General features: G+C 40.4%; 1 protein-coding gene across 6 annotated transcripts; it reads right to left on the bottom strand.

Moving 5' to 3' along the window:
• Position 1: 1 nt before the first annotated feature.
• fubp1 (far upstream element (FUSE) binding protein 1) lies at positions 2–14,452 on the bottom strand. Of its 6 annotated transcripts, none has more exons than XR_015778215.1 (20): positions 14,295–14,452; positions 13,764–13,887; positions 12,203–12,238; positions 12,010–12,046; positions 11,871–11,917; positions 11,715–11,786; positions 11,570–11,627; positions 11,294–11,456; positions 10,213–10,311; positions 9,969–10,082; positions 9,777–9,879; positions 9,279–9,518; positions 7,239–7,399; positions 6,998–7,149; positions 6,829–6,905; positions 6,395–6,520; positions 6,005–6,079; positions 5,535–5,597; positions 1,147–3,379; positions 2–639 (listed from the first exon to the last, which is right to left on the bottom strand). XR_015778215.1 is itself a non-coding variant. In XM_042497096.2 (20 exons), exons 1-20 carry the CDS (start codon positions 14,382–14,384, stop codon positions 2,971–2,973), a joined length of 2,004 nt encoding a protein of 667 aa, XP_042353030.1. In that variant the 5' UTR covers positions 14,385–14,452; the 3' UTR covers positions 2–2,970. The 6 variants fall into 6 exon arrangements, 5 of the variants coding, with proteins under 5 accessions (XP_042353030.1, XP_042353029.1, XP_042353031.1 ...); XM_042497096.2 differs by having other exon boundaries at positions 2–2,979; positions 3,222–3,379; XM_042497095.2 differs by having other exon boundaries at positions 2–3,379.
• Between the last annotated feature and the right edge of the window lie 236 nt (positions 14,453–14,688).

Raw genomic sequence — 14,688 nt, 5'->3', positions numbered from 1 at the left:
CTTCATTTGTTACAACTTTATTAATGAACATGGCAACATTTCAAAAAGTCAGAACAGTTGATCAGAAAAACAAAAACCAATATATTTGGTAATATACACAGCACATGAAACCTTTTTTTGTTTTTACCTCTAAGGCATGCTCCTTGTTTTGTCTTCTACACCCCCACGAACTCTGTGTTGAAACACTGAGCATCACACACGTACAGAGTGAACAGCCTCAAAACAGTAAGTGACCCTTTAAACTGCAGAGAATAAGTGATTTAAAACTGATAAAAACCCCAAATTGCAATGCTAATAAAACAGTGCATGTCATAAAAATCAGTTCCTGTCCTCATCCAACTTTCTAAAGCACATTCCTAGGTTATTGATAAAGGCATTCAAGCGATTAAGAAACCATCAGACAACTCTAAATACACTATGGCAACATTAAAAAGACAGTTGATCCGAGCTGAAAAAACATGTATCTGACCAACAATCACAGAATTCAAATTTCATTGCGTTGCTGTTTTTTACCTTATCACTGGAGCTCTTGAACGGTCTACGTTCAGCAGTGGGGATTGACTCAAAGGATTCCTCCTTTTGGGGACAAACTACGACAGGGCCTGATTCTATGACCTAAGCTTGCAGCATCCTCCAACACTGTGAGCGAGAAGTGAAGGCAGCAGCGTTTCAATAGTAGATTTGCACTGCACTTGAGGGCAGATTCACACCACGACAGAGAAATAATAATAATAATAATAATAATAAAAATCATTTATTTCACCCTTTCTGATCTAGCGGTTGAGCACATTGCTAACTTCTGGCAACAGGTTTGCATGGCATGCAGTTTGGATGTACCAGTGTCTAAAGATAAACTGTCAGAACTTACCGGGATGTGCAAAATAATAAGGCTATCATCAAATATTAAGCACAGTAATGACAACATTTCCTCAGTGAGCCTAAGCAACTTTTTTTTTGTCATGTAACATCATGCAGATCATTCATGAAAGCATCTTAAACGGCTGTTCATACTTCAAAAAAAAAAATATCCTGCACATTTCTTTAACGACTGAGCATAAATGCATTGTTGAAAAGACACAGGTAAGCATTTCTTTGCATGTAAATTGTCACTGGACAAAAACACTGGTTTCCTTAGGTTTCGCTTACCTGTGTTATTGCAGCAGAACCTAAGGTGCAAGGTCTGGGACGACACTGCAAAGATCAGATATATTGCACTGTTTGCCATCAGTGAACAATGCTTGAAGTTAACAGCCTTTTCACAACAGTGCTCATTCAGAAAAAAAGTCATAATCAATACTGGGCTAAAGTCAGAAGCACTTCCACTACTAGCATTCCACATGCTCATATAGGACATTAAAGTAATAACAGCAGAAACCTAAGCATGCTACACTCCAGTTATGCACTTTTTTTCTAAGCAATAAATGGCATTTTTTTCAAAAAAAACATGACAGTCTCAACTAGACAATGGCACTTTGCAGGTATTCAAAACGCAACAAAAATCAGTTCCTACCAACAGTGTAACAGAGTGCTGACATTCAAACCCTCGGTTCAGAAATCCGACTGAAATGCTACCTACACAAATAGTCTAACAATCTAAAGAGTATCAACATACTGTGGAGAATCAGAGATATTGTGGAGTCACACAAGGGGAGATAAGTCTCAAAAACATGTGAGTCTAAAGCACTAATCCTCTCCTGAGAACATTTCATACTTACCCAGAGACATGGGGAAAATGACAAAAAAATACTACATCTTTTGCAGCTCATAAAGCATAAAAAAGGCGTTTATCTCTCAAAATCAGTCACAGTTTTTTGTACTTACAGTATAGGAGGGCTCAACTGATGGATGACGACTGCTTAGCCACCCCCGCCCCTACAACATCTATGTTCTTAAATTGGATAAACACTAACAGAATGGGGACAGCAATAAAAAGTTTTGCAATGTTTTTATATTAAAAAAACATTTGTTTATAAAAAATAATAACAAATTTATACATTTGAGTTAGTTCGCAATTTGAAAATGGGCAAGACAGAATGCAGTTTTCGATACAATTTACCTGACTGTCCTGGAAAAAGAACAGCACAAAAATAGGTAACACTAAAAATAGGCAACATTTCTTGCAACCACGTTTTTGAGGAACAAAGAAAAATACTTGGCTTACCGCTTTTTTCTAAACTTGCCTGTGGAGGAGGAAGTGTCTATATCAAGGCAAATATACAGTGCATACTACCTCAACAATATCAGCAAAACCAGGCAATATTTTTTTTAAAAAAGAATGCCACAGCAACGCAGTTAATGCATGAGTTACGGTGCATGGATACCTGTCTTGTGACAAACATCTGTCTACGGCTAAATTCAGGAAACACAAGAATCGGGAAAAAAAGGCTATCAGCAAGGACGTTTGTTGGTCTGAATCACTCAGGATCATTGCACGCACATAATGTATCTAAGAGACTTATAGACAGTTGGAGAGAGACAGGACATCACAACTTTGAGTCAACCTTTTTGGACATTTAAACCCCCACATGGCCTAACTTTACCCACCCCCATCAAAACAAAAACATACAGAAATTCCTATTTCGCTTTTAAAACCACCCCAACTTACCAACACAGGAGGTTTCAGTTTGTTTTATTGCAAAAACACAACAGGCAAGAGCATTTTTAAAACTGAGATGATTTACAATGTAATGTCTACAGTTTAATAAACATGAGTTCTAACCACATTTAATGTAGATACAGGGCTGGAATGACCATATGTATAATTACCTCACTAAAAACAAAGCATTTACAAGAAAAAGGAAAAAAACAAAATAAAGAGGAGGAAGGACGTGTTCGCCGGGTAATCTGCCATCTATGTGAAACACTTTGAAACCAAGGAAATTTAAGATCTTCACCAAGGCGTCTGCATCCAAACATTTAACAAAGGATTTTGTTTCGACAATGTAGCATTTACTTTATGTCCACTTCACATTACTGGCCCTGTGCAGAAGAAATACATAGAAGATACATTGCATGTTAACAGCAGAAACAGTGGACTCAGCTTCCCAAAATAAAAAGCTAAAAAAAAGAACCTGTGTAGGGAGGAAGTAGTTTTAGGTTAGGTGTGTGAAGTTGCTGCAGTCACTGGAGCCCTGTAAAAACCTGAGGAGGGAAGGAGGTTAGGGCACGAAAGAATTGAGTATTCAGTGGATGTGGAGGGCAGATTCTTATCGGGGGTGTACCTGAGGGGCTTGTGGTGCTGCGCCCATCGTCTGAGGGTTGGCCGTGCCGTAGTAGGCGGCCTGCTGGCGGTAGTACTCTGCCCAGGCGGCGCTGTAGTCCGGCTGGCCTCCGGGCTGAGAGGCGGCTGCTGCTGCTGTGGCCTGAGGGGCCGCTTGACCTGCAGGGTGAAACAACCGGGAATAAGTTTGAACGGCAAATAAGCAGTTAAAATAAAAGTTCATTTCCACCAGATCTTTGTTCAGTCCGATCCGCTGCAGCAGCGGAGCAAATAGATTAAACTCTAGTCTATGAATTAACATCCAATGACTCAGCTGCGCTGCGCATCGACTCCGTCCCAGCTCCGGCAGTCCGGGCCCTCACAGATCAGATATGCAAGGCACATTTTTTCATAAAATGATACATTTTACAAAATAAAAAAAAACAAAACATACTGATACCAAAGATTTTTCAATGGAGAAACATTGCAAAACATAACTTAACACTCCCTAAGTTATTTGATCTGCATATATTGTTTAATTTATGATATATACTCATTTTTCTGAAAACAGTGCAAGCACGTTTTCAGAAATGTTTTATTAATTCTTCTGGCAACCCCACACGTTTTTTGTGTGGTTTGCACACGTTAAGTGGCACAGTGGCGTCATTACGAGTGCGCTACGTGTTCTGCTGCAAAAAGTATGAATGTTGTAGCTACGGTGGTTTATTTTAGACTGACGTATATACAGGATTATGCAAACAAGGATCCCCGTTGAGGGGAAATACTGCTGTGTAGCAAGTGTAACAAAATGCATTTGCACAGCAGGTAAGGTCACATAAGTTCATGGCTTGATGGTGGAAAAGACAGAAGCCTTTCTGCTGCAAGAACAATGAATGTTGTAGCTATTACCGTTCTTATTTCAGACACAGGAAATGCAAGCAACAGTCTCCTGTAGCTGTTATGGGGAACTACCAGCAGAAGTATGAAGAAATACCACCCTTACATAGCACCTAAGGTGAGTTAACGTAAGGTCATGGTGAAAACAAAAGCTTCAGCTTTCTGCTGCAGGAGAAATGAATGCTCTAACTATTGAGGTTCTTCTTTTGGGTCTAAACAGGATCTTGCGAAGCAATGATCTGTTTTTTAAAGAGTTTCCTGCAGGTCCTCTGAGATGCAGACAGCACTTTCACATACATCCATAGTTTAAACTGCTACTCATCAAATTTCTTAAACTAATTCAGATCACAAAAACAGATCACAGTCGACTGAGATTCATTTATAAGAAGGGGAACGAACCCGCCACCTCTTTCTTTAAGTGGCGGGACAGAAACCTTCTGATTTTCTGTTGGGCGGCTGAGAGAGCAGCCGCTCTACTGCAGAGGGCAGCTGGAGGATCACAGCCACCCGAAAACATGCAAACCTTCACCTCGCTGCTCCTCGACTAACGAGTTTCTCTACTTGGGAGAGATGTTCCCATTTCTAATAAACTGGAAAGATGATGAGTCACAGTTAAACCGTTTCTTTAATCGCGTTTATGTTGCATAACCTGACTCGCAAACCAAATTCCAGGACTCTCAGGGGCCAATATTCCTGTTTGTTAAAGAAGTATTGCAATTCCATCATATAAATTATTGCAATTTGTCTACTTTTTTATCACTAGACTACAGTGGAAAGTTAAACTTACACACATCTAGAGGCTGTATATAATGAGGTATATTTCAAAAACAACGCACATCACGTCAGTCTTATTTCAGCAGCACCAAATGCTGCATTCAAAAGTTTTAAATCAAATAGCAGGTGTTTCTTTTCCTTTTTTTACTCCTGAGAGACATTTTGTAATCTTGCTCTGTGGCAGCTGCTACATAAGATAAATGTCACGTTACTAATCGACAGCGTTCATACGGCTTAAAGGAAGTTACATTTTAGACTTTTAAGATTTTTTTTAGCACCACTCACAACAAAATTTACAGCAATTACTTTGGGTTAAGGTAAATTTTGCCAGAATATTTATCGCAACATAAAGTACAACTATTTTAGACTAATGCAATAGCCTTTTTATATGTTTTCACAATAATAATAATTAACAATTTAAAAAGATAATTATAAGATGAATATAAAAATCCTAATTCCCGTGTCTTGGCAATTTGTAGACTTGAAATAATTATTTGACATTTTTATATAAATCATGGCCTTATTTTTAGATGAATAATTTCAAGTTCTTAAAAGACTTTTTCAGAATCTAAAGGACCACCGTGTAGCAGCAGTCTGACACTAAAGCCTCAGAGTGGGCGATTAAATGATGATAAATGAGGTCTGATTTCAGAGGAGGACTGACCTTGTTTCTTGTAATACTCCTCCCAGGCTTTCGTGTAGTCCTGAGGTTGTTGACTCTGTTGACCTGCAGAGAGAAGAAAAATGCGTCAGTGAAAAACATCTCAACACCGACCCTCAAAATTCATACATGTCACATCATTTAACTCAGTAGCGGTAACACATTCATGACACACGGCAAAACTCTGCCATCAGTGTTGGAAAAGCCCTGAGATAGTCTGGAAAACAAGCTACTCTAAGCTCAGAAAGGTGGTTCTGTGTCGACAGCTCAGTCCTGCAGATAGTCAGAAGTGTCGCAGTCTAAACAGCACGGGCCTCAAATGTCAAACCAAGTGGAGGCGCACTGAAAACGCTCCACAGCAGGCCAGCAGTGCTGACACATACCCAGACCTGAAAAAGAAGCCCATTGAATGCCCAGGCGCTGTTTAGACTGCCTTGTGTTAATAGGTGTACACTGAAACTACGTTCGTATACCCATTTTCTTGTAATATTCCTCCCAGGCCTTGGAGTAATCTGCCTGTCCACTCTGACCTGCAGCCTGTGGGTCACCTGTTAAAAAAAACGGTAACTTGTAATTAGTGAATCATTCTCAGCAGTTTGTCCTCCACCTGCCTGGGTCGGGTCTGTCAGCCTACAGATAGGAGGGAAACTATCCTGTCCCTGGGGTTAATTTAAAAAAAGTTTTTAATAGCTGCTCTGAAAAAGCAAAGCTGTTTGAAAAGGTGAAACTTGTTTGCGTTAGTGACACCATGAGGTCGTGAGACTAAACTATACTGCTCTACTCTTGTCTCGACACTTTCTGCTTCTTCTACACACACACACACACACACACACACAGATCTGATTGAGAAACACTTCAGTCACCTTGGCCGTTGGTTTGAGTCGTGCCGGGAGCTCCGCTCGTCGGGGTCATGGGAGCCTGCGGCTGCTGGCTGTACTGAGCGTAGTAGGCTGCCCACGCTGCTGCGTTGGCATCGGCTGCTGCTTTATCTGAACACAACAAACAAGATGTGTTACCGAAAAAACGCCAAGATAAAAGCCATCAACATACAGCCACAGCTGACCATTATTTCAGTCAATATGGATCTCAGTTTCAGACTTTAACTGATCGAGATGATTATCGCCTATGACTTTAAGTCCAAAATAAATGTATTGATGGGGTTCATCAGGATTCGTTCCCTGTATCGAGTACTCGCCGCCATGTGAACATGACGTTTATATTTTTTTATATATAAAATGGGCAAAATCTTAGAGGCACAACTACAAAGAAATGGGAGAAATGGACTCTATGCACTCACTTGGATCCGGTTGGCCCTGTTGCCAGTGCGGGTAGCCGTTGCCCCATCCCTGAGGCTGGTAAGGCGCCGGTGGACCGCTAATGAAAGAAAAACAAAAACAACCATCAACTTTCTAAACCATCACAAAGCTTCACAGACGAGGTGGCAAACAAACGTCCGCTGTGCTTACTGTGGTCCTGGAGGTCCCTGGTTGTATGGTCCAGGATTGTACGGGCCCATGGGAGCACCGGGGGGTCCTGGTGGTCCAGGAGGACCGTGTGGGCCGGGTCCTCCATGTGGACCAGGGGGACCGTGTGGGCCACCCATTGGAGTGACGGGTCCCTGAAGACACAGAGACACATCCTGGTGAGTAAACAAGCTTCGAAGAGACGAAATGTCCCCATAGGGGGTTTAAACTGTTAACGTCTTACTCCGATTTTCTCCTCCACCAGCTGCCGGGCGTAGTCGATCTGCTGAGGGGAGCCCCGCACTGTGAACATTTTGATGTTGGGATCAGAGTTGGGAGGAGGATTCCTCTGCAGCTCGATTCTGGCTCCAGACTGCTGGCTGATGCCTTTGATCGTCTCACCACCTGAAGAGTTCAGAAACAAACGTCAACCACAAACCTACAATACCTGTAGAGCCGGACGATATGGACTGAAAATTAAATTTACTTATTAAAACAAGTACAACTGTCTGACAAGTTGGGAAAAGCACATCACTTTCCTGTAATACAACCTCTGACTTCAAGAAAAAACACCATTTATTCCACATGTTGAAACAACAACATCCAATATCTAAGACGATATATAGTCTCATATCTCGATACAAAATAATATCTTTGTATTTCCGGCCCTGAATATTTGTAAGGAATTCACCAGCCTTTCTCCTCAAGAGCCCACAAGAGGAGTTTGGAGGAAAAACATCAAACTAAATCAACATTTTAGTGACTCTAGTTAAGCAGATTCGCAAACCTGCTGAACTGACATTAGTCACAGTGACGCTGTGGCAGAGTAGCCTACATAAACAGCTTGTGCTGACGGCACCACGGCGTTAAATACAACTCATTTTGCATTGGTGATATGCCAGAAGATAATGTGTTTAACATAAAACTATGTTTCTAAACAGACTAACGGAGCCGCTAGAGTCTCACAGGCCGTGTACATTTTACTGCAGAGTCCTGGAAAATGTCTAACACATGGAGTTAAAATTTCAGAAGACGAGATGAGAGGAAGCGTCCACTTCATTGTTCACTGGAACGTTCTTTTGTTTTTGGGATGTGGGCGGATTTTATCTCTCAAGAAAACTAAAACTGCACCAATATGACAACATTTTGGCTTTGAAACTTAAAGGTGTCCCATCTGCTGCGAGCGTCGTTTTGAGTGAAACCTTTGTCTTCACCGTGTTTCTATTTATATCTTAAACTCACTTTGAAATTGTCAGAAATTTACCTAAACTTTAACTTCTTATTGCATTTCCCAAACCTAATAATGTTCAGTACAGACAGAAAGCACCACGTCAAATTCAGCATACTGGTACAATCCTGTGTTTTCCTTTGTATCAAACCGGTATGAAAACTTTTAGAGCAGCCCAACCCAATCTGGAACACTATCAACATGCACCTCAAACAAAAATTCAGAGCAGCCTAATAGAGATGTGTAATCTTTAGATAGTCAAGCTGGTTTTTAAGCATCAGGTTTAAAATGTCAAGAGCAAGTCAAAGCATACCTCAAAGGGCAGTACAAATCCTAATTTCAATTTGATCTATAAAGTCTAATCGCAGGGCCTTGGCAATAAATGAGGCGAAGAAATCTTCATCTCACAGGTGGAAGGTTAAACTTCAAAATAAGACCAATAACAATTTACATATGGAGCTCACAAAAAAGGAGAAAAGCCCATAAAAGAGGAAAGCATCTGTTGCAGTTTCTGCTCTGCTACATGTGTTTTGTTTGCAGGCTCTAACTTGTTGGTTTTGTTTTAAAATTTCTCTCTTTTTACTTTCATTTTCTTTTGTGTAAAGTGGTTAATCAGTCTCTTATAATTAAAAAGCATTTTAAATTTGAACATTTAACCAGATGACTAAACTTAAATTAGCTTAAAAAGCTTAAATATAGCACACTTATATTGCTCTGTGCACAAAATGCACTTTTCAAAATCACTTGGAAAATAGTAATAAAATACAAATTCCAAGGCAAAAGCCCAGAGTGACACCCAGAAATAAAACTATGCATGATTTTATGAATATGAATGAGTATGAGTATGGATGTAAAAATTTTGTTTCCACGGTGTATTTTAGAGTTATTAAAGGAGCTGAGCTTTAAACTCCCAGATTAAATAAAAACACACAATCTTTTCAAAACTTAATGCCATATGCATAAACAAAGCCAAAATGATGACCAAAAAGGATCATGAAAAGTGCATAAATGTGCTGTACAGTTCCTAAGGGTTAATACTTTTGAGGGGGCACTCGCCTTTTCCAATGATGAGGCCGGTCTTCATGGTCGGGACAGTGAAGGTAAACTCCTGCAGGCCACCAGGGGGGCCCATGTTCCAGTTCCCCTGCCCGCGACCACGACCTCTGCCGCCGCCATGCCCCGGAGGCCCGCCGGCCTGGACGCTCCTCAAGAGGTCAGAAATGATTTCTGCTGCGTGCTGAGCCTGGTCGGGGGGACCCATGATCTGTGCTATCCTGTCTGGCGTGCTGCCGTCATCTGGAGAGAGAAAATAAGACGATGAGGGTGCACTGAAACAGAATTTATGATGGTGGTAATAATCTTCATCGTCTGCTACGTGGTCTTGTGTTCAGGTCTCAGATAAGTTTAGGGTTAGGGTTATACATCAGCCTCTCAGCGTGGTGCATGAGTTTTCATCACGGACCGTACACGTATGTAACTGCATCCAAATGACGTGAAATAAATTTTAGTCACGGTTGCTTGTTAGTTTTTGTCATAAACGTCTTAATCACTCACCTGGTTTGAACTGAATCCGGACGCCGGTGTCGTTCTGTATTTTCTTGATCATCTCTCCATTTCTGCCGATTACAATTCCCACTGCAAAGCGGGGGACGGGGACCTAAACGACAGAAAATATAACAAAAGTTAGGAAACACATTCAACCCCTCGTCCTCAAACTGATCAATAGGACATTTTATGGACACTCACATCTAAGCTGTCTCCTCCTCCTCCTCCGCCTCCTCCAACTCGTGAACCGTATTCGCCTCTCTGCTCTCTGAAGCCCTGATCTCTGATCAGCTCCATCACCATCTCTTTGGCTTGCTGAAGAGAACAGAAAGTACATCTAATTACAGACTACTCCACCCGTCTCCAACAGCTCATATTTAATTAATGAGGTAAAGTACAATTCTTTAATGTTGTAAGTGTAATCCCGACATCGACAAGGACCCACCTGAACTTTAAAGGGTTCTCCTGAAATGCGGAGTGGCTTGTCTGCACCTGTGTTTTGGGGTCCGTCTTGGATCATGACCATCTTCACTCCAGCTCTCTCCTGCGAAATCAGAGAAGAACCAAAAACATGCTGTCAGAGTGTGTGTGTGTGTGTGTGTGTGTGTGTGTGTGTGTGTGTGTGTGTGTGTGCGCGCCCTGCTTAAAAAACAGTCCCTGTGATCGCTCGCCCCCTTTTCACTGTCTGTTCAAGGCGGGAATATCACGCCATTGTACAGCCTCAACATATAGATGCAGGGTTCCCACACTTTTTCATGGACAAAATTTCAAAAGTTTTCCATAACCTCAAGGACCTTTTTTTTCTTGCCCCACTTGTACCTAATAGTTATTTCAGCCAACTGGCAGATCTGAAGAGAGACTAAATATAGGGCTGAAATGAAAAACCCTGCGTGACTGTTAACCCTTACACATATTATTGAGAGTAATGTTGTTGACAGCTTCAGAAAATAAACAAAATTCCACGACTTCTCTTAAGATTTTAGGATTTTTGCTAATTCAATCACTTTTCTAGGCATGGAAAATGTGACCATGAAATTCCACGACTTTTCCTGGTCTTCCACGACAGTGTGAACCCTGATATAAGGCACGATCGCAGGCTGGGGGGAACAGAGTTTTCTCACTTTTAGATCATCACGGGAGGTGATAACAGTGCTAAAACGGTGTCTGTATAAAAAGGACAGCTGGCAGGACGGGAACATGGGCAGGAGGGGTAATGTTTTGGGGACGTGTTATGTGTGAGACCCACTCTGAATTTTGAAAAGCAGTTATTAGCAGGCTAAAGAACAGACACAAAAGTCCATAAATTAGGAATTCAATGAGACTCAGGTGCTCTGCGTCCATCAGTCAAATCGAGATCAGCAGATTGTTATTGTTCATAAAGTGCTGCCGATGCCATGTTAAACGTCACACTAGAGGAGGATGCAGTTAGGTTAAACATCGCCATAAAAAGGGACTCAGTAACGGCTCTATGGCGCTACCTCTGCAAAAAAAGGACTACCATCACTTTGGACTGACTGGACACTCACCTGAAGGCTTTTAATGGTTTCTCCTCCCTTCCCAATGACGAGTCCGGCTTTAGAAGCAGGGACCATAATCTCCTGGACAGTCATTCCCGGGCCGTCGTTGTGGTTGAACGCTGGAGCCGGGCGCCCCTTCTCCACTATCTCTGTTAGTAGCCTCTTGGCAGCCCTGACGAAAGAAAAATTACTGAGTCTAAAATCCCTAACAAGGCGCCAACAAAAATTTAGGTTAAAACTAATCAAAGATTTTCACAGATAACATGAAAGCAAAAATCAACTTACTGGATAGAATCTGGACCTCCTGTTAATGTCACCGACCTATCCGGCATCCCTCCGCTGTCTGCAACACAGAGAAGATGCAGTTATTACCAAATATTTCTTGTAGTAATACCGGGATCTACAATATCAGCAACAAGTCTTAACTTACCAGGTGCAATTTGTATTTTACACCCAGACTCCTGCTGCAGACGTGATATCTGTTCGCCTCCTCTTCCAATAACTACAAGAAAAACGCGTGTTAAATATTCAAATATTCAATTAATAACACAGAACTGCTTTTGTTTTGTTGATATTTAAAACTTACTGAATCCAACCATTCCATCTGGAACCTTGAATTCCTCTGATATTGACCTGAGAACAACAGAAAAACATAATCAATGTTAGCTTTATAATAAATGTTTAGATGTGTGAAAGAAAAACACTTTAAATTTAACTCTATCTACCTCGGTGGGCCACCCATTCCTCCCATTCCCGAGAAGGCTGCAAAAAGACACATAGCGGCAAATTAGGGGGAAAATATACAACACAAAAACTTCCATCACATGCAACAAATTTTCAATTCATGCTAATTTTTATGCAAATTATTCAAGGTAGGGATGCACCACAAATTACAGCCGGCTGATTATGTAATCTTACCATCATTTGTTGCCACTTTCTTCGTCTCCGGCTGGTCTGTGACGACAGAACATAATAACGAGTATAAGTATCAATAATTATACCCACAATCACATCGTTAACAGCACTCTTCAACCTGACAATGGCTCATCAACACTGCCTGAAATTTAAATGGTTAGCAGAAACAGCAGAAGCCTGCATAGCCACCACACATACAGAGCTGGAATATTCTCCAATGTGTCAGTTTATCAGGCGAAAGCCGAAACAGTCCTGCAATACCTCACACCTCCCTGAAGATTATGTTTGGTCATTGTTAAAAACCACTCAAAATGTCTTTATAAGCAACCATAATGTCTTTAATTTTCTTACAGGTAATCTGTATCACTATATATAGTGATTTGTACCTATTTGTACCATAATTTAGGTGCTTTGTGTTAAACTTTTTTTGTTGTATTTTGCACCTTAATTTCAGTCATTTTTTGCCACATTTTGTGTTATAATTTGCACTGTACTGTTAGACATTTTTTGTCATAGTTTACATCTTACTGATGGCTATTTTTAAAATATATTTTGTATCTTATTATTAGCTAACGCTTGTTATATTTTGCAAATCACTCTTAAGTTTTTTTTGCCATTTTATACATCTTTGTCACTATTACTTGTTATATTTTGCAATTTTCTGTCAGCCATTTTTATCATAATCTATACCTTATTGTTCACCGGTTTTTTTTTTAAACTTACTGTCATCTATTTTTGGTTTTATTTTGCCCTTTACTGTCAGCTATGTTATGTACTACTTATGCATTTCATTGTTAGCTTATATATATATATACAAATAGATTTAGCACCATGCAATTTACATTTTTTGCCATATTTTTCACTATGTTGTTAACTTTTCTGTCATTAGTTTTAAATTTAGCTTATATTTGATGTATATACATCTGCTATACATTTGCATTTTCTGTAATTTCTTTTAGTCCTTGTATATTGCACACATAGTATCTGCACTCCAGTAACTTTGTATTGCATCTATATCACAGCAATTTCTATCGCGATAATACACTCTTACGTTGCCTTATCTCATTAAGATATATTGCAGGACTGCTGTATTAAGCTTAATTTCCATTGCAGATGTGTACCTAATAAACTGAAAACTCAGTGTATAATGCTGCTGATTCGTAATTATATGGCAAAGAAAAACTAAATCTAACAACCTCCAAGACTCTCCAAAACCACATCAACCATTTTTTTAGATAAAATCACGAGATCACATTATTCCAGTTGCCCAAAATATGACCGATCTGAAAAAGCTGAGGACAGTGTAAGCATCATTAAAATCTCAACACATGCATTAACTACCAATCTGCATTTGTTTAATTTCGTTAGAATAGAACATTAGAATAACAACACACAGGGTTAGTATAAGTATGGGAAATGTTACACTTATTAGTGAAAATGTACATTGATATGAAGTAGGTTTAATTGAGTTAAGAACAATTCTAAGTAAATACATTGGCTACTAATAACACACAGGCAAGCATTAACTATCAAGACTTGCATTGAATCGATTTGAGCCACTGACCGATATTCAGGTTAGGCATGGGAAAATACCCACCAGCGTCCTCCAGGGGCCTTTTCTGGCCCCCGTAGCCGAATTCGTTCGTTGGGGGTGCCGGACCACCATCGCCACCGATCTTCGCTGCGATCTGAAACACAAAATAAGCAGAAAAGCGCAAAAATGTAACACGATGTCTTCGCTATTTGACGGGCACGCTGACTGCGGCCTTCACATCTGTCCGGAAGTCTGAGCCAACAAAGGAACACATATTTTTCAACTTTAACTAACCCATTAATGCCGTTAACGCACACAAAGATCGCGCATTGAGTAGTTTATCATATTTTTATGTTTTTATCTGTCTTTCGACTGGGATCGCTTTTGTTTTCACATCGCATTGTCGCTTTTACCGTGTGGCGTAACGTCAGCTAGTCATCGTTAGCTTAGCATAGCCTCCCGTACGTCAACGGCTGAAGATAAAAAAACAACAAAACTCGCTTCTTCCGCGCCTCACTTCGGAAATATTTTTACACTAAAGTAACGTAGAGGTCCTCCTACCTGTCGTGCTCGCTGTAAAGCGTCTTTAAAAGCGTCGTTCATTCCGCCGGCGTTAGAGGACGGGGGAGCCACGGCGTTGTAGTCAGCCATATCTGCTGCTCTTCTCCTCCTCGGCGCGATAAGATGGCCGGCTGCGTCCACGGGAGGTGGACGGAAAACTCGCGGTGAAATGTCATCTCGCGATAACAGCCATAGTGCCCCGCCCCCAAACTGACCGGAATTGGACTTTTTTAAAATTTCTTTCTTTATTTAATTTTTCTTAAATTTTCTTAAATTTTGGGTTCTATTATTTGCTATTTTTTTATTTTATATTTTCTTACACTCGTATTCAGTGGCGTATGTACTCAGATCTTTTTTCTATAATAATGATAATAATATTAATATTATTATTATT

The sequence above is a fragment of the Plectropomus leopardus genome, chromosome 12, assembly GCF_026936395.1.
Source record: "Plectropomus leopardus strain MGB_pleo_1.0 chromosome 12, ASM2693639v1, whole genome shotgun sequence".
Classification (NCBI taxonomy): domain Eukaryota; kingdom Metazoa; phylum Chordata; class Actinopteri; order Perciformes; family Serranidae; genus Plectropomus; species Plectropomus leopardus.
Note: the sequence above shows the minus strand (reverse complement) of the source record. Positions and strands in the feature narration are given on the sequence as shown.

Coding starts and splice junctions, on each gene's coding strand:
- fubp1 (XM_042497095.2), bottom strand. CDS start 14,384: ATGGCTGACTACAACGCCGTGGCTCCCCCGTCCTCTAACGCCGGCGGA. Junction 12,047..12,202: donor GAAAGTGGCAACAAATGATG/GTAAGATTACAT, acceptor GTCTTTTTGCAG/CCTTCTCGGGAATGGGAGGA. Junction 11,457..11,569: donor GGAGGTCCAGATTCTATCCA/GTAAGTTGATTT, acceptor TTCTTTCGTCAG/GGCTGCCAAGAGGCTACTAA.